Source organism: Chaetodon auriga, chromosome 12, assembly GCF_051107435.1.
Source record: "Chaetodon auriga isolate fChaAug3 chromosome 12, fChaAug3.hap1, whole genome shotgun sequence".
NCBI lineage: Eukaryota > Metazoa > Chordata > Actinopteri > Chaetodontiformes > Chaetodontidae > Chaetodon > Chaetodon auriga.
The window spans coordinates 9,908,754-9,932,117 of NC_135085.1; the positions used below are offsets into that span (position 1 = coordinate 9,908,754).

General features: G+C 43.1%; 4 protein-coding genes across 5 annotated transcripts; 2 read left to right on the forward strand and 2 right to left on the reverse strand.

Moving 5' to 3' along the window:
• The first annotated feature begins 2 nt into the window (after positions 1 to 2).
• fam78ba (family with sequence similarity 78 member Ba) lies at positions 3 to 4,717 on the forward strand. The gene is made up of 3 exons (XM_076744690.1): positions 3 to 1,369; positions 1,551 to 1,830; positions 2,499 to 4,717. The coding sequence occupies exons 1-3, from the start codon at positions 1,035 to 1,037 to the stop codon at positions 2,739 to 2,741; spliced, it is 858 nt and encodes a 285-aa protein (XP_076600805.1). The 5' UTR covers positions 3 to 1,034; the 3' UTR covers positions 2,742 to 4,717.
• Positions 4,718 to 4,734: 17 nt separating this feature from the next.
• On the reverse strand, positions 4,735 to 16,283 carry slc35a3b (solute carrier family 35 member A3b). Of its 2 annotated transcripts, none has more exons than XM_076744688.1 (8): positions 12,252 to 12,485; positions 10,815 to 11,055; positions 10,432 to 10,586; positions 8,987 to 9,109; positions 8,688 to 8,862; positions 6,437 to 6,555; positions 6,158 to 6,291; positions 4,735 to 5,576 (listed from the first exon to the last, which is right to left on the reverse strand). In XM_076744688.1, exons 1-8 carry the CDS (start codon positions 12,321 to 12,323, stop codon positions 5,483 to 5,485), a joined length of 1,113 nt encoding a protein of 370 aa, XP_076600803.1. In that variant the 5' UTR covers positions 12,324 to 12,485; the 3' UTR covers positions 4,735 to 5,482. The 2 variants fall into 2 exon arrangements, with proteins under 2 accessions (XP_076600803.1, XP_076600804.1); XM_076744689.1 differs by lacking the exon at positions 12,252 to 12,485 and adding an exon at positions 16,135 to 16,283 and having other exon boundaries at positions 4,736 to 5,576.
• A 1,319-nt stretch (positions 16,284 to 17,602) lies between these two features.
• Positions 17,603 to 21,128, forward strand: imp3 (IMP U3 small nucleolar ribonucleoprotein 3). The gene is made up of 7 exons (XM_076745146.1): positions 17,603 to 17,818; positions 18,864 to 18,971; positions 19,623 to 19,697; positions 19,804 to 19,883; positions 20,066 to 20,117; positions 20,277 to 20,349; positions 20,494 to 21,128. The coding sequence occupies exons 1-7, from the start codon at positions 17,682 to 17,684 to the stop codon at positions 20,518 to 20,520; spliced, it is 552 nt and encodes a 183-aa protein (XP_076601261.1). The 5' UTR covers positions 17,603 to 17,681; the 3' UTR covers positions 20,521 to 21,128.
• Positions 21,122 to 23,359, reverse strand: sec22ba (SEC22 homolog B, vesicle trafficking protein a). Its single transcript, XM_076745145.1, has 5 exons — positions 23,141 to 23,359; positions 22,468 to 22,577; positions 22,190 to 22,350; positions 21,936 to 22,082; positions 21,122 to 21,663 (listed from the first exon to the last, which is right to left on the reverse strand). Exons 1-5 carry the CDS (start codon positions 23,213 to 23,215, stop codon positions 21,509 to 21,511), a joined length of 648 nt encoding a protein of 215 aa, XP_076601260.1. The 5' UTR covers positions 23,216 to 23,359; the 3' UTR covers positions 21,122 to 21,508.
• Between the last annotated feature and the right edge of the window lie 5 nt (positions 23,360 to 23,364).

Below are 23,364 nucleotides of genomic sequence, written 5' to 3' on the forward strand. Positions count from 1 at the left end.
TACGAAGTCGCTGAGCCAAACGACACCACTTCCGCTGTTGACTTCAGCTACCAATGATGTTTCACGTAGGACTGACGCAGCCTTGTAGCCACGCCCGCGTGCACTTGTTATTTTTTTCAATGCAGAGGTCGGGTGACGCCCCTCCCCTGCCTCTCCAGCATCAGCACCTCCAAAGCGAACAAGGCGACCCGCGGCTTCGGGAAGGATGCTCTCCGGTCCGCGATGCTCAGCAGCTCGAGGAAACGTAACGCTGAGACGACGACGCGAGAGACGCTCGAGCCGCTGGGTATAGTCACTGTTCTCTGCACGTTTATGCTGCCTCGCTGCCTCCATTCATGATGCACCATTCATGCATCCCCAAGAATGGAAGCACACTGCAAGGAAAACGTTAAAATAGCTCGTTATAGCCGCGTTGTCTCGCCGTTACAGGACACATTCACGCTCATTTGCCGAAGCTTTTTTTTTTCATGTAGGTCAAGGTGATGAGGAGCCCGATTTTGTCTTTTGAGGGCGCCGCTCGAATGTAGGGCTAATAACAGGAAAAGGCAAGCAAACAAAAGGCATCCAGCCCCCCTCCTCTGACGCACCTGGCTGCCCTGTCGCCACTTGACATGACAGCGCAGAGCCGCGAGCAGAGCAGCAGGATCAAGGGGCACCGACGTGCAGCCGGACGTGTGGACTCGACAAGGAACAGGGGAGCCTCCGGACGCACGGCGGAGAAGCAGCAGCAGCCCAGGGGAGGCCGGATTGCAGTTTCTGGGGACGAGCGCCAAGGGCAGTGCGGCAGTCAGCAGGCAGACCGGGGGGAGGAGGCTGCGGAGATCTGTGATACTTCCCCCCCAGGCCCCACTGCGCTCTCACCTCCACATCATCCCGAAAATATGATGGTGGATGTTTTTAGGTTTGATCAATGGTGACTGTGATACTCCCCATCGTTTCCTCTCCTTTTTCTTCCTTCCCAACCAATCAGTGATGATGGGCAATTAAAAGATTAGATCTGCTCTTCAGGCAAGGGTGGAACCCGGAGGGGACTGATGTGCATACTGGCCAGGTATCATTTGCTCCCTTCTTCTCTGGTTTTGCTCATTCTGCTTGTGGCCTGCACTATGGGCTGTATTCAGAGCATCGCATGCAAACCCCGCATCAGACGGGAGAACATTGTGGTGTATGAGGTGTCAGCCTCTATTGACCAGTGTCCCACCATCATTGAGGAGAACTCACCGATTGTGCTCCGTTACAAGACGCCTTACTTCAGGGCTTCAGCAGGGGTTGTGATGCCACCAGTGCCCCGTAATGAAACCTGGGTGGTGGGCTGGATCCAGGCTTGTACCCAGATGGAATTCTACAACACCTATGGTGATATTGGCATGTAAGTGTGTAGCAGACCCCATCAGACGTGAACTTTTTGCTTCTGAATGAGCTTCAGCGTGTGTGTTAGTGTTTGGATGTGCACGCCTCTCTTCTCTCACACACTCAGGACATCTGCACCTGCCAGCGCCAAAAAAAGCCTCTCACCCTCTCACTCTGTCCCCCTCTGTCCACTGCCACAGGTCCAGCTGGGAGTTACCAGAGCTGCGAGAGGGACGGGTCAAGGCCATCAGCGACTCGGACGGCGTCAGCTACCCCTGGTATGGCAACACCACAGAGACAGTCACCCTGACCGGACCCACGTCCAAACCGTCCCGTCTGACGGTCAGCATGAACGACAATTTCTACCCCAGCGTGACCTGGGCGGTGCCCATCAGCAACAGCAACACACCCATGTTGACCCACATCACCAGGGACCAGAGCTTCATCACCTGGCTGGTGGCCATGAATTCCGTCACCAAGGTAGGACAATTACGGAGAGAGCACTCGAGATCAAACAGTTTGTTCCCACATGCATCAAACTCATATTTTGCACCCTCGTGTCACAGATATGTTTTGCACAGTTTAAATGAAGAACAATATAAATCTCCAGAACCTGCTGTTGCATTACGCACACAGAGCGACTGTGATGTAATCATCTCCCCCTGCACATTTCCTTTCTGGTGTAAAGTTACAGAGTACCTCATCATTGCAAAGGCTTTATTCTCCTAAATGAAGGTCCTGCAGTGGCCCATCAGGCGTCAGTATTGTAGTCATGTATTGCCCTTGTGGAAGATAGATATATATTCGTTTTATGTTATTATAGAGAGGGTTGTCAGGCTCATTTTCTTCCTAGTTGGTTTACAAGTTGAGAACAGACAAAGAGCACCTGGGAACAGAAAACTGGCGATACAATTCTGTATGTTAGCTAAACTTTCTCCTGTTTCGGTTAAGGTAAAATGAATATTTTAGTCCAGTGATGCACCATTTGTTAGGCTGCACATTAACAACACATCTCGTAGCAGTAGAGGATGTAATTTACAATCAACGTCACCTTAAAGACACCACTCGTGCTTAAAATAGACGGCCCCATGCATACGCATATAGACAGTCTCGACCACATTAACATTCTGCCGCTCTTCTCCTTCCAGGAGCGTATCGTGTTGCAGACGGTGCGGTGGCGGATGCGGGTGGACATTGCCGTGGATCCAGACATGCCTCTGGGCTCTCGGGCCTCGTTGGTGGGTCGTCCCTACCAGGAGCAACCGCACATCCTCAACTACCAGGAGCCCATTCCCCCCAACGCGCTGGGGAGGCCAAATGCCAACGACGCCCAAGTGCTAATGTGGAGACCGAGGAGAGGGGCGCCACTTGTGGTCATACCGCCAAAATAAGAGGGTCAAGTGGTTGCACAGACAGAAGCATTTATTGTTCCCTCTTGCAGAAAAGAGGGTCTGAAGTCATGAAGCCTATCAGAGAGGAGAGGACTGATGGTTTCCATGTGCTAAAGAGGCCAGTGGCTCATTATCCCTGAAAGATTTAAGTGGACGTTATAACAAGCCAGACTGAATGTTACATCTTGGATCTGACACAGGACAGTGTCAGGATGGAAGTCTGCAACGAACTACTGTCAAGGGCCTCGGTTTGCATCAAGGCTCGTTTGGCCTCCCGACAAGTTTTGGACGGCATTAAAGAGTTCTGCCTGCTTTTTAGTGAAGAAGGAACGCTGTTTTTTTGTTTTGTTTTTTTTAGACGTACCACAGAGGTATTAGACCACAACGAGAACTGCATCCTGCATCCTTATGTAGATCTTATTGCATGAGAGAGTGAGAGAGAAGCAAAAACTGTCCTTGAGAAGTTTAAGAATAGCATTTGTTTTGTATAACTTGATACCTGAAGACATTTTGATTGAAAAGTCAGCCAAAAAAAACAAAAAAAAAACAACCCTGCGGGCTGGTTAAACCTCGTCAGTGCCAACAAAGGCCTTTATCAGCACACTCAGTACCAGAGTCAAAGGATGTATTCAGAAGATTTAAAAGAGACAAAGTATTATATGAATCTTTTTAGTTTAAGATTAACTCATGCATCAGTCAGATTGTATTAAGAGCACCCACCTTGCATAAAAGTCTGGAAGAAAAACAATTCTGTAGTTTTCACTTGAGTTTTGCTAATACACCAACATATTTTCAACTCCCTCGCCTCCGTAGTGCAGCCGATACTGTATTCAGACGGGTGACGAACTATCAGAGAGATGAGCAGGACCTGTTAGCACGTTAAATAAATTATGTCAGCCATGCTTTTAATAAGTGCAATCTAAATGACTTGGAGCGGTGCCATACAACAAATTTAAAACAAGAGGGTGATAGCAGTCCAGGCCGCAGATGTTAGAGCTGGAGCAGAGCCCAACTGCGCTCGGATCGAAGGTGGATTTGATGTGGCACTAATCAGGCCATGTTACACTACCAAGTTACACAACTCTTCCTGCAATCAGGGAGTCTAAATGTACTCTAAATAGTTTGCTTGGTGTGGAATTAAACCAGACTACATTTTGAAAATGATTTATTTGAATTATTGCCATTTTTGTCACGTCACAGTTTCTCCTCAGATCATTATTGTACATCTTTAGCAGCAGGTTTCTGCAGATAATCGCAGAAAAAGGCCTTCCTGTGTCATGGCTATGGTCTGTCCAGTGGCTCACACTGGGCTCAGTCCTGCCTGCCACTCCACGCTCAAGTCACATGACTCATCCTCCATCTGCGCCTCTCTCCAGGTTCATGCCTCACCTTCCAATCTGCCTGCTCGTTTTTCCCCTCTCTGTCCACCTCACCACAGACAGGCACACACACACACACACACACCATCTCCATCCAAATGTACTCATTTGCTCTGAAATCCACAGCTATGCAAAGATGATCTGTGACCATGTAAACAAACAAAAAACACATGGAGAAAAACTGGGCAAAATGAGAAGGATGTGTTGTTTTTGTTCATCTCCCTCAGTTTTGTTTTTATCTGTCAGGGACGTTGTTGAATAAAAATGGCTGTTACTGCCACGTAAAATACTCATAGAGGTTAAAATAGGTTAGAATAATTCAGTGTGTCGACATTTGTCGCGCCACCGCCACAGCTCACAGCCATCTGTTGCTATAGAGACTGGTTTGGTGTTTCAGAGTGCGCTGCGACTGGAACAGAAAAAAACAGTTCAAAATATTCATGGGTGTGCCCAGCTGTGTGTGTGTGCATTAGTATGTGTGTGAGAGTTCACACACACACACACACACACACACACACTAAGAGCTCTAATTTATCCATTCATTTCACTTTGAAGTAAGAAAAAAAGATCAAGGCAGAGCTGGCTTAATTTATTCATTTGTTCATACATTAAGACCTGTATTTTGCATTTAAAGAACAGTAGAGCAAGTGCTTTTGATATGAATACCCAGACTGTGAGCAGCAAGGTCGAAGCAGTCATATCCCATCTTATCTCATCTCATATAAAAAAGGACATTCAGCATCTTTGAACAGAGGTAACCCCTCCTCCTTGCAGCAAGTTTGCTCCTCATTCCACCACTAGATGGAAGCTCTGTCAAGGATGTTCCTCTCTTTCAGACAGGCGCTCTCAGAACACCCTTTTTGTTTTGAAAATACACCTCTTTCCCGTCATATCCCACAACATTTAAATACACAGTTACAATATTGAACTATAAAATACAGATTTACAATTATCTGTGATGACATGCATGACATGCAATCTCCTCCTGGTCCCTTTAAATTGCAGTTTCCATGTTTTCCATGGAAAAATTTAGTCATACAGTTTGTTCACTTTACTGTAACATTCAGCTATTCAGCAAGTTAGCTGCACTGTACTCCTGGCAGTATTTTATAAGAAAAACCTTACAAAAATACATTCACATAGTCACATTATTGACCCCCATCTGTTGTGCAAAGCAGCATTTTTTCAGGGGAGTGATGGAGCACATTCAGTCTCACAGCAGCAGTTGTTTGGCAGTAACGGGTTTTATCACTTTCCTGCATGTTTAATTCCTGCCAGACTTACTGTGACAGTTCATAGAGTCCTGCTCGTTCTATGCTGGGTGCAGGTCATCACCTCTGTGCGGTTACCAGAGGTCTCTGTTTATACTTTGATGGTGCTACCACTGGCAGGTTTGAACTCGTAGCCGTAAAGAAATGTGGCGACAATAACCAGCAGTGACCCTAGAAAAAATACACTGAGAGAAGGACGGAAACAGGAAAAAAGACAGAAAATAATAGAGGCATTAACAATGAATTCAATAAGGAAACAATTGTGTACTCAGTTCATGTCCTGTAAACAAAACTAAGAGCCTGCAGCCATGCTAGCAGCTCTGTGAGGCTCTGCTTAGACACAGACAGGATCCAAATTTGGCACCCGCCACTCACCAAATGTGAGTAAAAATCTACATTAGTGAATAAAATAAATAAGGCCAGCCACCATACTACCTACAGCACAGAAGATGATTGACCATGCTTTGCTTTGCACAGTGCGCACTCTGCGCAGTGTTGCAGCACACAACACATGACTGCCAATAACTATATCACAATTCTTATGAGTTGAGCATGTTAGCATGCTAATCGTCGCAGTTAGCACTAAACACAAAGCACAGCTGAGTTTTACAGATATTCGGATCAAAGGACTGTCAACCTCATGGTGGCATTAGAGGAGAAGTCAGGGAATCATCAAAGTCAGTAGGTCACATCACCTGGGAACCATGAATCTGTATAACATTTCATGGCATCAATTCAATAGCTGACATTGCATGTATGTGTTTACCTTGTAGGATTAAAGTCCTCCAACAGGAAATATGAAATGAGTGCAGACATGATGATGGACAGAGACGTGGCAAATCCTTTGAGGATGTTGTCTGCATATTTAATGACTACTGCTACGACCAACCCGCCCACAGCCTGCAGACACAGATAGACAGCGTTGGAAAGACATGTAAAAACACACACACACCAATGCATTTCAATCACACTTTGAGAAATGGAGCTGTAATCAAATGGCACTGAAATGATAAAGTGAGAATGACGACAAGCACAATGATCACACCTGTAAGACGACAACGGTGCAGGTGATGGCGTTGTAACCCTGGAACATTCCAGACTGTCTCACGCTCTGACCGTCATACACTATCATTCCTACAAAGCCGAACACAAAGCCAAATAAACCTGAAAGAGACAAGGAGAGATAAATGGTTCTGTAGAACAAATACTACAAAGTATAACAATGTTTTAACTGTTCTTGTTGAAAGGACGGGAGAGTGAGTTCAGAAGTTGTTTCACGGCACCCAACTGCCACTAGAGGTCACTGTATGGGAGGTTCCAGCTAAAGCTGCTTCACAGAGGGTTCAACAGAGTGTAAAATTTAAAAAAGCACAAGATTTCCACACAGATACACACACACACACACACACACACACACACACACACGCACACACACACACACACACGCACACACACACACACACACACACACACACACACACAGAGGAGATAATGTAACAGTTCTGAAATGTTGACAGGCTCCGTCATCCATTCCCACGCCCATTAACAAGCCTGGAACTCTTCCTTTCTCCCCCAGCACCAATCAGTCATTTTGTGTGTGTCATCACATCATTGTAACACACACACACACACACACACACAGAAATACACAAAACATCAACTGTGAATGACAGGGTTTCATTTTCTCAGTATATAGATAAATCACACATCAGTTTATTGCTTTGTTTGCAAATTCTCATGTCTTCTGCTCATTTAGTAAGAGAAGGAGAGTGAGAGGGAGTCCATCTGTAACCCTTTGAGCCCCGCCCTCTGCTCTGCCCAGTCATTAAAAAGACGACCTCACTTAGAGCATTTTCCCATGAGTGAGTGAGAAAGCTGTTTAAGCAAACTTCTGCTGTCCTGTCGGCTCATTTTGAGACCACAGTTCTCTGTTTAAGTATACGTGAGGATGTTGCAAACCGCTAACCATAAGGGTCAAATAGCAGGTCCTATCCTGAAGACAAGACATTTGAAGAGATTATTTTGCAATTTAAAATTTCACCAGATTCCCTTCCTGATCTGAGGAAACTGCATTCAAATGCAAAAACAACTTCAGCTTTTAACAGAAAGTTATTGTGTTTGCTTTGTTTTGCATGTTTAACAGTCTTCTCTGGATGAGCTTGAGCAGTGAGCAATTTAATGTCAATCACGTGAACGTTGTTTCTTCTCTCGTAACTCTGAAGAAACATCATGAATGTGCAACAGAAAGCCAAGTTTCATTGACGCACCACCATTATATCTGAATAACATGAATAACATCGTCCTCTTGAATCCACCTTAAAAAGGGTCACGGCACGGCTCTGGCTTTCAGAAAAGCAGAAAAGATGTAATGGCACTGAAATCAAATTTGGATGAATGATTTCAAAATTATTTTGTCAGGAAACGACAATGAAGTCTTTATCAATATAAAGGCTTCATATGATTAGAATTAGTGGTTTAGTTTCACATAAACTCTCCTGCAATACACAGAATGTAAAGCACATAAAACAGATCAATTCTCAACAAAATGTGTCGTCCTTGAAAATGACTTGATAATGAATGCTAACGTAGCATCAGTGAAACGTGAATACCAAACTCTCCGCTGGTCTTATGAACTGTGTTTTGTGTATTGCAAAGATAAAAAGAACTGCTTTATAAAACAACAAATGGCAAAGCAGCCTAATGTCAGCATGAGAGTCGGGGAGTGGATGGGGCACATAATTTCAGCATGTGGAGGTGGACGGACGAAAGGGGAACATAGAATAGAGGCTTGCAGCTACAGATAAGAGACATTTTGCAAAAGTGACATAGTTGTGTTTTTTAAGGCTGCTTGACATCATCAGGATCATTTTCTCAGACTTTAGAAATCTCCCTCCAGAGCCAAACAAGACATTATGTTTTCACAGGCTCAGTGGTTCTCCTCCTGATGACTAAACTGAACTTCATGCTCAAATTTTAACTCTAAACAGGACACACTACTCAAATGTTAAGTGGTCAAAACAAAGGAAATGCGATTGTTTATATTGCTGGAACAACTTTCTAATGAAGCATGGTTTAGAAGTATTTAAAAACTGGGGCTTTTTAAACTTAATAAACCACAAACCACCACCAATTAAGCTTAATTGGTCAGTCACCCATCAACTTGACACGTTAAACCAGTTCATGTTTGTGTCAGAGCATGAATACATATCTGAGGTTTTGTCAAACTCAATTTAACAAAAGCCTCTCGACACACATGGTCTCATCGTGGCAAACAAACAGAGGGGGCAGTTACTCACCCAGCTGTATGTTTCGGACCCACACGCTCTGTTTAGTCCCCTTGAGGAGTCTCTCAAAGTAAACTCCTGCAAAGCCACTGGACACACAGGCCATCAGCACAGCGATCAGGCCCACAAACTGGGAGCCTGCAGACAGGACCTTCTGCTCAGAGTCACCTTCAGTGCCTCCGGGCCACTGTGGAGGTTAAAACACTGATGATTTCTAACTCAAACATCTGATGAGTGAAGGAAATCAGATTCATCCCACAGAAACAAGCCTGTGTATTTGTGAATAACTCGGGGACTTTGCAGCATGGTACCTGCACTAGAGTGACTCCGGCCATGAGCAAGAGCAGCGAGAGCCACTGGTAGGAGCCCAACCTCTTCCCCAGCATGGAGACAGAAAACAGCGCCGTGGTGAGGATCTTCAGCTGGTATGTGACCTGTGTGTGGAGCACAACACAAACACACCACTGAAACACAAAGCAAGGCCACCATGTATGTAAACATGGCAGGTGAACATCATTTGCATCAAACGTCATCCTCGGCAAGCAAAGAAAGGTCATTAGAGACAGCTGGCAGCAGCCTGCCCTGCCTTTCATGGAGGGTTTCTTTTCATTTTCTGACGGCGCTCCAACATTAATGGTTGTCTACTGCTGTCCTGGTTAGCACAATGTGAACATTGTATTTTAAACAAGAAGCAAATCAGACAAGGCCCATCATTCTTCCCCAGCAGTGCACTGTTAACACTTCATGGGAGTGGTAGCTGTCAAATGCAAAACAAATATTATCTTAGCATTTTATCATTGTTCAAATCTTGCAGCCCTCAAATATCCTGCTCTGGACATGTTTCACTGCCTCCAAATGGAAATCATGAGGTTGTGTTTTTGAAATGGGAAGTTGAACAATGATGGTGTTCATGCATTTTAGCTTGTTGGACCAGTTGCTATGTGCCTAACACGCTCTATGTTCTTTGTTAAGTATCGTCGCAGCGCTGCACCCTGAGCAGTGCAGGGTTAGGACCTCTCCTGGAGGTGAACTGGCTCTCCAGCAACCAGTCCACCTTCCTATGGACTAATCTGTTCTGGACCTGAACAGGCCACCTTCCAGCCCCAAAGCCAAGTCCTTATGGACTGAGGTACTGCTGCCCTGCTTCCACTCTTTATGCTAAGCTAACATCTTTTGGCTGCAGCATTAATTGAACAGCCTGAAATAAGAGTAGTATCAATCTTCTCGTCTAACGGCAAGAAAGCAAATAAGTATCACAACTCCCTCGCTCTGAGTGACAGTATCAGAGGATTTCCACTCCTACGGTTGTGAAAATGGCTCCATGGTTCCATTGAAGACGACTCTTCTGGTTAACACAGTCAACAACATTTGAAGACACTATCTCTCTGGGTGTTTAGATTTTTTTTAAATCATTTTTAACAAACATAGTTAAACATTCCCTCATGATGAATTAAGCCAAACACTTTGCAGTCTACATGGGGCCAGTATTTGATATCCAAAACATAGATGACGGATGTATGTCTTAATGTAATTTGAGGACACAGACTGATGGAACAAAATGATATAATGAACACATACATAAGTCAGTTGAGAAAATATTTAGCAATTTGACGGAAATTACTGTTTAAGCAATGATTTATTAAAAAAAAAAAAAAAACCCTTGACACATACTGAGCTCTCTAAATTCATGGATACACAGCACAGTTGAACACACACATGCACACACAGTGAACTTGAACCAGCACATTCATGTTACCTGATAGGTGGCTGCGTCCAGGTTGGAGAGGGCAACATAGAGCAGATTGTTCTGCAGTGTGTAGATCCCTGCAGGAATGGCCAGCTTCATGGTCTCCATGGGATTGTTTACAATCTCGTCCTTCAGCAGCTGGTTCATGGAGCGCACACTGAATTCTGGCAGTGACAGAGAGTGTGCTGTCAGTAACTTAACCAGAGGACCACCCATGGAGCGAAGTGACAAAGAGGAGAGACAGAGAGGACCAGACACCTTAAGACCACTGGGGAGCATTTATATGAGATCTTGTACCCAGTAGTGCCAAGTCTACACCTGCAAATAGACTAAGAGGAGAAAGAAAAACAGAGAAGAAGACCTTGGCTCTTACCATCACCCTCCCTACTCACTGTTCTCCATGAAGACAAGGAGGGTGCAGGCGAGGATCTTGAGCACCTCGGCCGACACCACGGCGGACGAGGCCAGGTAGCGGGGGCCGTCTTCCTTCAGGGTGCGGGAGTAGCGCATGGTGAGCACCAGCGAGGTGGTCTGCAACACCAGCACCCCCAGAGACACATACTTCAGCCGCGAGGAGTGTGATGGGGGCAGGACCATCGTGGAGGACTCTGTGTCAGCAGACAACAAGGGAGTCTTATGGACGGACAGGAAGACAAACAGACAGAATGAATGAGAGTCAGGGAAAGGAGACACAACCCTATTCGCTAGTTCCTACCAATGTCAGGGACTAATGGTCAGAGAGAGCAGAGAGTGAGCGCAGAATGGTAAGGAATGCTGGTCGGCACTTAAAGGGCAGTTAAAGAGAAAGCTAGTAAGTCCAGCCTGAGGCAGTGGGGAGCACACCTGTGACAAAGATCACACCAGCAATAAGAATAATACACAGTACAACTCAGCATTCAAAGCAGCCGTCACCTTGAGGAAGTCAGTCCTCTGCCCACAGAATCAAAGTACTGATTCAACCGGGAGGGACTGGTAAATCATTGGTGAAGATGAACCTGCAAAGCCACAGTGTTTGCCTTTGTACAAACACAGTTATCTGTTTTTTATTAGCAGTTTTACAGGACAGTTCTTATCTGACGATATACCTGTTGTTATTCAGCTCTGTTATTATCTTAATATTGTAAGTCGAAAGAAGAAAACCAAAGATTCTGCTCCACGTTATTCTCTGTTTCTTATGTTATATTGGATACTTTGACCTCTTTTGGGCTCTTATTATTTTTTAGCACCTCAAATTTGTATTCAAGTACAGAGCTTGAGTAAATGTACTTAGTTTACACCACAGACAATAATGCACACTGCACCTCTCTGAAGCACACACTGACAGTACAAAGTACATTTACTCAAACACAGTTTTAGGTATTTGTACTTGACTTTTTCCATTGTATGCTCCTTTATATTTCTACTCCACTACAGTTATTTGACAGCTATTATTCAAATCAAGATTTTATATACACACACATATATATACACAGTCTGTACAGCAGAACACATTGTTGTATTGTTGTTTTAACAGTCCAATAATGTAATAATACATACAATCCATTTACTTGTAATGCAGTATTTTTACACTGTTGCATTTGTACTTGAACTTAAGTAAAGGCTCTGAGTGCTTCTTCCATCAATGGCACACAAACACATGCTGTGTCACAATATGTCAAGGTTTGAGTACATTAGCAGCCAACACGTTTGATGTCATTTATACTAAAACAGTTTGTATCTATTAGCCCTCAACAAAAAACCACCAGGAAAGCACACTGTCAAGGGTTTAGAGTCACTCACACACAATCACACATGAATGGTTATGTTGACAGTAATGACATCATTATTACCAGTTTCACGTTCTTGAGGCTTGAAGATGGACATTCTTCACTCTTCTTTCTTACATTTCCAGACTGAAGCATCTTATTTCTAAACAGCTGTTGCCGCCACTTCCACTTTACTTTGTTACCTCATCCAAATGCACTGAAAATCCAAAAATCCTTGTGTGCAGAAGGCAGAATATTCACAGAGGCAAAGCATGTCAAACTTCTGCAGCAATGTCATGACAGAGTCTGCTACACCCGCCTTCAGATGGAGGGAGGAACTGAGGGACCTTCTCTGGTTTTTACAAAGTAAACCTGAGGAGTGCCAGCAGCTCACGTGGACAGTTTGCATTTTATGGTGATTAACTAGCTCCCTCTAACACCACTGATCTCCATTGCATCACTCTCACCTTTAGACAACCGTGCGCACATTTCCTTCCTGTTAAATCCTTGCTTCCTTACTTCAAGCCCTCAAACTGGTTTGTTGGTGGAAATGAGGTGGGAGGGAATGTGTTAATCTAATTTCATTTTTACTGGTGAGGTGAGAAACAAAGTCCACTGAACCATCACATAAAATGGTCATATAATTTCTAATGCAGGAAGTATCCCACTCCAGTAAATAGAGGAAGTACACAACAAGCCACGAAGGCTGAAGGGGTGTTCACAGAACAAGAGGTGTGGTGTGCTCTGCACACTGACTTCCTTATGTAGCAGCTCTGCTTAGCAGAGGGGCATGGCTGCACAATCCCTCTCTGTGAGTGTGTGTGTGTGTGTGTGTGTGTCACACACACAGCCAACAAACTCTCTTCTCACCCCCTTTAGGCACACTTTCAGAACCCTATTGACTTTCATTTTCAACTGCCAGCCATGCAAGGATCTTCACACTTGTTTCTAAAAATGCAAGAATATTGAATATTTAACCTCTTAATAAGCAGCATCTTTCTGGTGGGTCGACATTACAACTCATCCTGCTTAAACCTACAGAACTTCAAGTTCTAGTGGAGATCCCAAAGCTGCCAAAGATACCAGATATATGTGAGGCTTAATTTGTGAGAGGCCTGTGTCTACCTGCACCTGGATGAGAAGAGCTGGATGGGTGGTGCATTATTTAGAGCTAATATGTCATGAGTTGGTTTCTGGACAGCACATTCAAATTTTTCCGATTACCTGCATCCAGGTCATGTCACCAAAGCAAGTTAGGTATGGTACACTGTTTATTGCAAGACAAAGTAGATTTAAAGCAAGAGACACTGTTAAGCAAAATGAAAATATATATATATAAATTCTGTTAATTGGAACTTTTTAAGATGGAAATAAACAATATAGCACACACTTTGTTATCTGCCTCAATACAACAGGTCATTCCCGGATTCAATCCGTTCAAAAAAGCCATTACAGAGCAGTGGTGGAAAGTAACTAAGTACACTTAATCAATAACTGTACATAAGCACCGTTGGAAGGTATTTATACTTCAGCATTTACATTTTCTGCTTTGTTCGAATAGTGGACTACATTTCAGAGGGAAATGTACTTTTTACTTTGACAGCTGTAATTACACCACCTGCCCCTAAAAGTTATGAGTTTATAATCCTCCATAAATCCACCCTAACAAGGGCAACAAGCATTCCTGTCAGCACTGCCTTCAAACAAATAACCCCCAATCCTCAAGTCTTCCATATTGACATCTTAGGCAAGCCAAGGCAAGGCCAATCTATTTATAGAACACATCATACCCAAAGGCAAGCCAGCGTGCTTTACAGAGTAAACAGGCAAGAAGCACAACAATCAAATGATAACAAATACTTTGGATCTAAAGGACAATGAATCAAAGGTAACACTGAGGTTTCCAGCTTGATCTTCAAGGACAGACTAATAAGGCGAGCACGGACTTTAAGTCTTCCTTCATTGATTCCTCATTTAAGTGGAAGAAATGTTGAAAGATCCATCTACTGACTTGTTTAATGCACTTTCCCTTGGAGTCTACTGAACTGCATTCATTTGGTGACACAGCTGTATATATTTGTGTGTCATCTGCATACACTTGTTGTACAAGCCTAATATTTCTAGCTCATTTTTACTACTATTATTATCAATTATTACCGCCTATCTTTTCAAATTTTCTATCCCTGTTTCTAGTTTATTCTATGTACTTTTTCTGTGCAGCACTTCTATATCATGCATATCATTTCTTTGTTGTCTTCTACAAAAGGTGCCACACAAATAAGGTCTATTAGTATTAGTTGATTGCTGAGGCCTGTTATTTATCTTAAGGGAGGAAGCACTGACAGTTTGCCTAATCTTTTGAATTTCTTCTGTGGAACAAAGATGCAAAGTCATTATTCAGGAGGCACTGATACTTGTGGGCTGGTGAGTTTATCCACAGTGGCAAACAATCTTAGACAGTCCAACAATCCTATCAACATGAGGCACACTGTGCACAAAGATGAAAGAGTGCATCACTTTGAGTGCAACAGCGATCTAAACACTCCACCCACACACTCCACCCGCAACCTTTCAGAGAAGAAACTGAACCAGAAATGCCCATCCAGCTCCAGCCCCTCCAGTGTGGAACTTTAACACAGATGTTCCCTCAAGGTGTGTCAAACTCATCGGGCTTTGTTTAAAGGATCTGTCCTCCTTCCCCTACAACCTATTCACTGTCCGATATGGTTCCCAGCAAACGGTGTCTGAGGCTCTGACAAACCTCCTGCACCGACCTGTGCAGCAGTCTGCAGGTCCGAGTTCTCCATCATCAGTCTGACACCGCCTGCTCACCTCAGATCAGAAAACAGACTAGATGAAGACTGTTTATCTTCTTTATTAAGTTTTGGATAGTGTTGAGGTTTTATCACATTGCAGCCTTCAGACTAGTCAGATACAGTGAGCAGTAGAGCGCCATCATGCTGTCAATGGGCTCAATTACAGCGTTTATCCTCTGACACCTGATAGATCTGTTACTCTTTAAACCAGAAGCTATTTCCTAAAGATCAAAAAACAGTTTCTGACAGAAGTGTGCCTGCCATCACCAATGAAGAGCGTGGCATGAGTGATTTCACCTCTATATCGAAACCGGTTTCTTTGTATCTCTACATCTTGACAAACCAGATTCTGTGTAAAACAATAGTCACTCGAGCCAAAGTTCAGATACACTACCTTTTTGTTTACTTTTGCAAAGCAGATGTAGCCTCAGATAACAAAGACTTAACTCATTTGAAAGAAAGCAGTGTCTGTGGCCCTGGTGAGGGTGGGGTGTCCACCATGCTCTGCTCCACTCTTGGGATATTTGTTTAAAAATAAGTACAGCTCTCAGAACTCTCTCCAGACGAGGCAAGGCATCATGAGTGAGATAAACAGGTCAAACTACATAGATGTTTCTGGTCTAAACTGAAACTTGACTCTGGTGATACTTTGGCTATGAAAGCAGAATGAATCACAACCTGAACGTAACGAGTTACCAGCTCTTGACGTGGATCTGTGCAGTAAGTGCAGGACTGGTTGGGCATCCATCGCCGGGAAACCTCGATTCATTTGTTTTAATGGGTGTTGACCAGAACAAATATTGAACTTCACAACAACATTAGGATGTGGATCCGTCAGTAAGGAGAGGAGGGAGTGAATGAACAGTTTTTCAACAGGCCAACATTAATTGCTCCCCTGACGTGCATTACCTGCTTGTTACTGCTGATAATAAAGTTCTCAAACTGTCCCTGAAGGGGTCTTGACAGATTGAAAGAAAGTAGCAGGAGGCACAGATTAACAAACCTACATATAACTGACGTCTCTGCAGATAGGCTCGCACAGTACGCGCATTTATCTCGGTCGCTCTTACAAACGCATTGATAGCATCACATCTCACCTCCGTGCCTGAATGAACCGCTTCTCAATGTCCTCACAACTCACAGAAACTTACCTGTCGGACTGGATGCCAGCTGAGGGCGTGAATGGATCCTTCGGTGGTTCGTCTTCTACTTTTTTTCGTCTATACGCTCATTAAAAGACTCAAACTATGACCGACGCACAGAAAAGTCACACTCTTCATGAGTGAGTCCACCTACATCAGGGGACGGAGTCTCTGCCTCTCTGCGCTGGATCAATGAACGGACCTCAGACTTCAAATGTTTGGTGACACCTGCTGGAGAAAGAAAAACGTTGCACTATTTTCCTCAAAGTGTTGCAACGGTGTTCATTATCAGACTGAAATGGAGCACGCAGAGATCTTTAGTTCAAGCCAAACCCGAAGTATTTTGAATTTCTTATCAAAATGCACGAAATAAAAGACCTTATAATAATATGTCAACAATGCTTGCCTAAATGGTCATAAAAAAAAAAAACCTCACCTAAAGCTAATGTCCAAACATTGCTTCCTCCCCCAATCGTCCACCAAACTTCATTGAAATCTGTCGGGATTTAAGACAAGAAAGACAAACTCACTGAGCAAAGCCTCCTCAGCACCTACTAAAAGAGGGTTACAGGGCTTTTCATGTCATATTGAGCACTATAGTGTGAGGATTGCCGGAGCATATTGTGGATTTCCTTGTGGTTTGTGATCATTCTTATGCAATTCAGATGGAGATTTTGGGTTCATTTCATAATCACGAATCTAAATGGACAGGCTCCAGTTCCTGCTTTCAATCCTTGATTATGTAACTCTCACAGTATGGCACCTCCACTGAAGATGCAAAAAATAAACAAACAAAAAAAGCTAGGCAGTTCATATACAGAATGTCACATGGACTTTAGTCACTTTAACTAAATATCTTCTGCTGTCCCCAGGTTTGTACAAAGTGTATTAAACATTTACCCAGTATGCATGTCAGCTTTTAAACTCTTTTTCTTGCAAATAAAGTAATTAATAAATACATTTGAGTTATACTCATATGACCAAATTCTATAAATTAAATCGAAGGCTCTGATAATGATGTCAGAGACATAAAAGACCTCGCAGGAATTAGTTCATATTATCCTGTCTCCTTTTTCTGTTTGTTTTACTTCAGTTTTTTCTTTATTGAGATTTCTTGTTTTAATTTTAGTCAATGCGTACCAATCTACCTTTTTTCTGTTTACTGATCTATGATGATGAAATGCATGTTTTGGTTGTCATGTCACCCATGTTTTGTTGGATACAATCGAGCAGTTTGGAAAAAAAAAAAAAAAAAAAAAAAAAAAAGCGTTTCCAAAATTTTCTCTGAGGCATTAGGAGACTTCAAAAAAAAACACCGTCTATTTAAGGTTTAATGTTTCAATGACAGAGGAAACATGCAAGCAAAAAGCTTTGGCATTAGGGGGTGGAGATGTTCAGTGTTAACGGTAGATGGCGCTGTAGCCCACGTTGACTCGACGTTCGACCTTAATGTGTCACCGAAGAAGAAGTGCACGTGTTTCCTGTGTTCCAACTTCACTGAGCAGAGGAAGGAGGCAGTCTTGTAAATACAGTGGACTCAGTGAAGAGCCGTAAAAATGGTTCGTAAATTAAAGTACCATGAACAGAAGCTGTTGAAGAAGGTGGACTTCATTAACTGGGAGGTAGACAATAACCTGCACGAGGTCAAAGTGTTGCGGAGGTATCGCATCGAGAAGAGGGAGGACTACACCAAGTGAGCAACAGCGCTAGCAAGCTAGCTGCTATCAGAAATCCTTATTGCTCTGCTGTGACAATATGTGTGTTAAGTTGTGTATTTTGAATGAAACAGCTGTTTAAATATTATATGACCACATGCTGTGATATTTGTTTTTTGTCTAATACTTCTTGCTGACCAGTGAATAGTATAGATCAGCGGTCCCATCTACCATTGGTTGGTTTGTTGGTCTCTGCTCTTGGTTCTGGTTCATAGTCGAGCTGCAGGGTTTTGAATACGCTAAAGTCTATCATTGTTTTTTCTTTTGGAGGTCAGTACCCGGACCCGACACACACAACTCGGGCCGGGATCCAAACCCGGGACACACACACACACACACACACACACACACACACACACACACACACACACACACACACTAATGATAATAATAGTAATGATGGTAACAACAACCGGGACCGGCATCTGACCCGGGACACACACACAACCACTAATAATATTAATAATAACAATAATAATAATATCAAACAGTTACAGGAAGTCAGTACAGTAAATAGTGCGTTACAGCAGCGCTCCCCAACCACCGGGGCCATTTGGTACCGGGCCGCACAGAGAGACTGAACAAAAATATTTTATTTATCATCAGAGCCCGAAAGAAGTTTTATTTTGATAATCGGGTGCATCCGCCTGTGCCTCTGTACACATGTCAAACCGCTCGTCCGCTCGTGAGATGGGAGTAAGAAAGTAAGCCCACAAGCTAGCAAAAATGATTAAAAAACACGTAATATCACGTAATATGTGGCGACAGGCTCGCAAATGAGGCAATGAAGCCTTCTCGTTGAAGAGAAACAAGCGCAGGGCTCCCACTAATTACAGCAACTACATTCAGGGTAATAATCAGTTGTATTGTTAATAATTTGTTTTTATTAGTTTCTATGCTGGTCCGGCAAATTGTTGCTTTACGTGAAACCGGTCCCTGGCGCAAAAAGGTTGGAGACCGCTGGTATAGACATAGACAATCAAATCTGTGGCAGTAACAGTAATGTTTGTTTCTCTGTATCAGGTACAACAAGTTGAGTCGTAACATCAGAGACTTGGCCCAGAAAATCAAAGACCTGGATGAGAAAGATGGCTTCAGAGCTCAGAGCTCACATCGCCTGCTGGAGAAACTGTGAGTGTCTCTGTGTGATGTTGTTTGCATTGACTGAGTCTTCCATCTAATAACAGTCAGTCAACACCTTTGGCCTGTTCCACAGAGGGGGATCAGCGGCTTATCCAGCTCTCTTTGGGGTATCGCTCTTATTCCATCACTGCAGCTCAGAGTACCATGAGGCGACTTTGTGATGTCAACTGGAAATATAAACTCTACCCTCTATTGTCTTTTATTAGAAAAATAATCATTACATTGTTCAAAGTGATTATAAATCCCACAGTTTGGTGCTGTTCTTTTTCTCTCCTTTGGCAGCAGAAACATTTGTTCATTACTTTTAACTTGATAATGTCCGTCACACAGTCATAGGCTGTTGTTATAAATAAATTTCCCCACAGGTATCACTGTCTCCTACCATACTAAGTACTCCACTCATAGTCTTGATGATCACACTGGTAACTGGACATGATCTTGGTTCTGGTTCACTAATGTTCAGGCTCAGTGAATTCAGGAGAGAGCTGAAGAGCCAGACGAAGGTGAACTTGCTTCATTGCACAGGCTCCTGTGCTCACATACAGTGGTGTTTGTTTGCCTTTGTTGTTTTGGAGAATCTTCGTTTGTTTTTAAATCACGATATCACACTGTTAGTTTTTTTTTGTGTCTCCATATAAGGTACACTATCGGTCTCATCCCCACCAAACAGAACCTGTCCCTCACAGAGAAAGTCACAGCCTCTTCATTCTGCAGGTAAATCATCCCACAGACACATTACACTATGATTGAATACTGGGATGTGGTCGTGTATCACTAGTCTTGTTTTCTGTGCTTCCAATACCCTGTGTGACTCCTGCAGGAGGAGGCTTCCCAGCATCATGCTGAACCTTCGTATGGCTCAGAACCTGAAGACGGCCATCACCTTCATTGAACAAGGACGTATCCTTCATTATTGTAATAATGTAATGTGTAGTCCTCTGTTTTTTGTTTATTTTTGTGGAAGTACACAGTATTTTGGGGAAATTAAGTTTGCTGTGTTCAATGTCTCTTGAGATACTGGTTAGTTTTGGCTGCGTCCAAGGGCAGAAATGGTTTTGCAGTGGTGTCCTTCACTCTGTCAGATGTGCGTGTTGGCCCAGAGATAGTCACAGACCCAGCATTTCTAGTCACAAGGTTAGTGTCCACATTTTGTTTTGTCCTCTCCTCATTTGTTTTGCACCACTTCATACAAACTGTCTTTTTTGCAAAAACTGAATAAATGAACAACATGGATGCACGTGCAAAAGTGTCTCAAGCGGTCAAATGCTGACACTACTCATGTGACTTTTTCAGAAATATGGAAGATTTTGTCACTTGGGTGGACTCCTCCAAGATCAAGCAGCATGTCATGAATTATAACGATGAGGTGAGCTCAGTTTTCAGGGTCATATTTTATTGGACAGTCACTGAAGTAAAAATGCTGTGATAGTTTTAAAGCAACTGACCAGGTGGTCACTTGTCACTGATCATTTTCCTGGACCAAATCAAATGACCGCTGTTTCTTTTACAGAGGGACGACTTTGATCTGGTGGCGTGAATCTGTTGTGACATCCTACTACTGTGGTGTGAATAACTACCAGGAGTCAACAGTTTGGATCTCTGATAAACGTGGAAATTGTGGGAAGAAAATCGCTCTCAACAACCCAAAGTTTCCTCTGAGCAGGGCAGAAGGAGGACACTTCCAGACTTTACCCAGTTTGCTGAACACGTCTCTTTTGATGCCTAAAAGCTAGTCTAATAACAGATCATCCAAAATGTCTGAATTTTAATGTCCGGTGACTCATCTGAGTCTGTAGTTGTCAAAATCACCATTTGACTCTTTACTCTAATCCTGCTCAGCCACCAGTAGCTCAAGAGCAGAGTTTCAGTTGTTTCCTCCTCATTTTCCCAGCAGAGCCACTCCAACACTGGCCGCAGTCACACTGGTTGTACAGAGCAGCTTCCAGAGTGAAGCAGATGTGACTGTTCCTTGTCCTGCAACACCGAGTTATTTTCTCTGCATGTGTATAATGTGTGTGAACATCAGCTGGCCTCCAGGGTCCGTGTGTGTGTGTATATATCATAAAGAGAAGAATTGTCAGTCGGTTCATATTAATGCAACTCATGTCATAAATACAACTGCAAAGTAGAATTTTTTTGATAAATATTTAATATTTTCAATAAGACTTTGTTACAGTGTAAACTTTGTGAACAATAAACATTCTTTAATCACAGTAATTAAGACTTTTACAAAACCTCTTTCTCCTTTATCTTGAAACTCTTAAAGAAACCCCTGGAGCAGTGTGTAAATGTTCTTAATATTCCAGTAAACAGGCACATGAACTCACCATGAAGCATTTGCTTTTATACTGTATATAGAGAAGTCCCATCACTGACCCATGGCTCAGTTTGTACTGTATATATAGTGTAGCACAAGGCTGGATAGAGTAGGGGACAGACTGTATGTAACAGAAATGTCAAGAGGATCAGTTTAAATGCTTAGAAACACCCTCTCCTTTACATCAAAGTCCTCGTTTGAGAGTCCATCAGAGCCACCAGAAACGCACATAGATGATGAGTGTGATGAAGAACACTGTCACCGCGGCCACCTTGGCATACGTGGAGCGAGTGTTCAGGTATTTGGCATCGCTGCGGTACTTTTTGGACATTGTGGACAGATTGCTGGCTTTTGTGTCGAGAGCTGAGGGGAATATAAGCATCGAGATGAACTTCTCCTTAGCAATAAATGTTCACTTAGCTTTGCAAAGATTCAGGGCAACAGGAACAGCTTACAATAAAATGCAATCCAAAACTACTAAGATTTCCTGTGAAGTAAAATCAACACACAGTGACACATACACAGAACAGAATATGTACCTTTTCTAAGAGACAGTCATAAAAGCAAAATAGTGATTGGTTGAATTCGATCATCAGGTGTTAATTAACTTTTTTTTTTTTTTTTAAACTACTTACCAGAAAGAGCTTCTCCTCTTTGCAGAACTTCCTCAATATTTGCCACCATGATTCTCTGGACATCCTGTAGCTCTGTGTTAATACTGCCCATGTTTCTCCTGGCCCTGCTATCGATGTATGACTTCTTAGTTTTCTGGATGTATGTGTCTGAAACAATGAATGCACGAGACAAGTTCGGTCAAGGATTTGGTTCTTTATGCTTAATGTCAAAGACACAATGTTTCTTGAAAGCAGCAGATCCCAAACAGTCTTACCAAACTCGATGAAAGAGTACGGCCTCGTCACTGTGTGCACTCTTCTTCCATACTGGTCGTAGAATTCACTGTGGAGGTCTTCCAGGTATGCAAAAGCCATCTTTTTAGGAAATGAAGCCTCACAGAGGAACAGGTAGCAGACACCTTGTGCTATTACATAGCTGGAAACAAAAAACGCATGTTCAAGCCAAATCACTGGTTATTATAAGGTGGTTTTAGGCTGAATTTCCACTTTGAGAACACACTCAAAAGTGAATCTGGTGCTTGTGGGGGCTTACTGAAAGTTCATGTCCCCGGCCTCCAGCGTGCAGCGGTCCGGACTCTGAGCGTTGAGTTTACGGCACAGCTGCTTGGCCTGGCTCTGGTACTGCTGGAGGTCTCTTCCTGACTGACAGACAGTATATAAGCAAAGACTGGTTGGAGTCAGAACTGCTGTACGAAAATCGTGTTATATAAGGATTTATTAAAATGGCACAAATCGCGTTTTATGGAGGGAGATTAAGTTTGAGAATGTGATGTAAAATTCTTGCTCACTGGCAGACGGAGAAAACGTTGCATTCAGTGTAAAGTCTGAAACCCTTTACAGATATTTGATCAACATTTCGGCAGCAACCCGTACAATTATATTTGTATATTTAAAATGTTTAGCTAAACTTTAGTGTAGGTCTTTTATTCCAACAACTCTTTTCAATAGCAATGTACTTACTGTGATGGACAACAGTTAACCGTCCTTTACATTTTAAATGAAGTTACACTTAAAATTAACTGCTACTTCATGGATTGTGGAGTTATATACGGAGTTTCCCAAAGTACTACAAATACAAGGCAAAGGGTTAATTTTTGTTTTTGGAAACTCTACTCTTCGGATACGCTAGCTTTCATTAAATCCGACATTTTTTGAATGGAGTTTGGCGTCTGACGCCACATACTGAACGTAGCTTTCATTCACACCTGCTCATCCTCCTGTATGGACGCAGCGAGCGGCAGTCCGTCCGCCACGCGAGCGATCAGCGTCAATGAAGTCATCTCGATGGAGGTCAAAAATCGGCCGTGTCAGCTGCCGCTTTTGTCAGACACAGTAAACTTCTCAAACTTAGTGTGTTTTTACTGTCAACTTCGACGATGCAGGGGCAGTGAGCTGGACGGAAGTAGACGGTGCGCCGGTGAATTGGGCC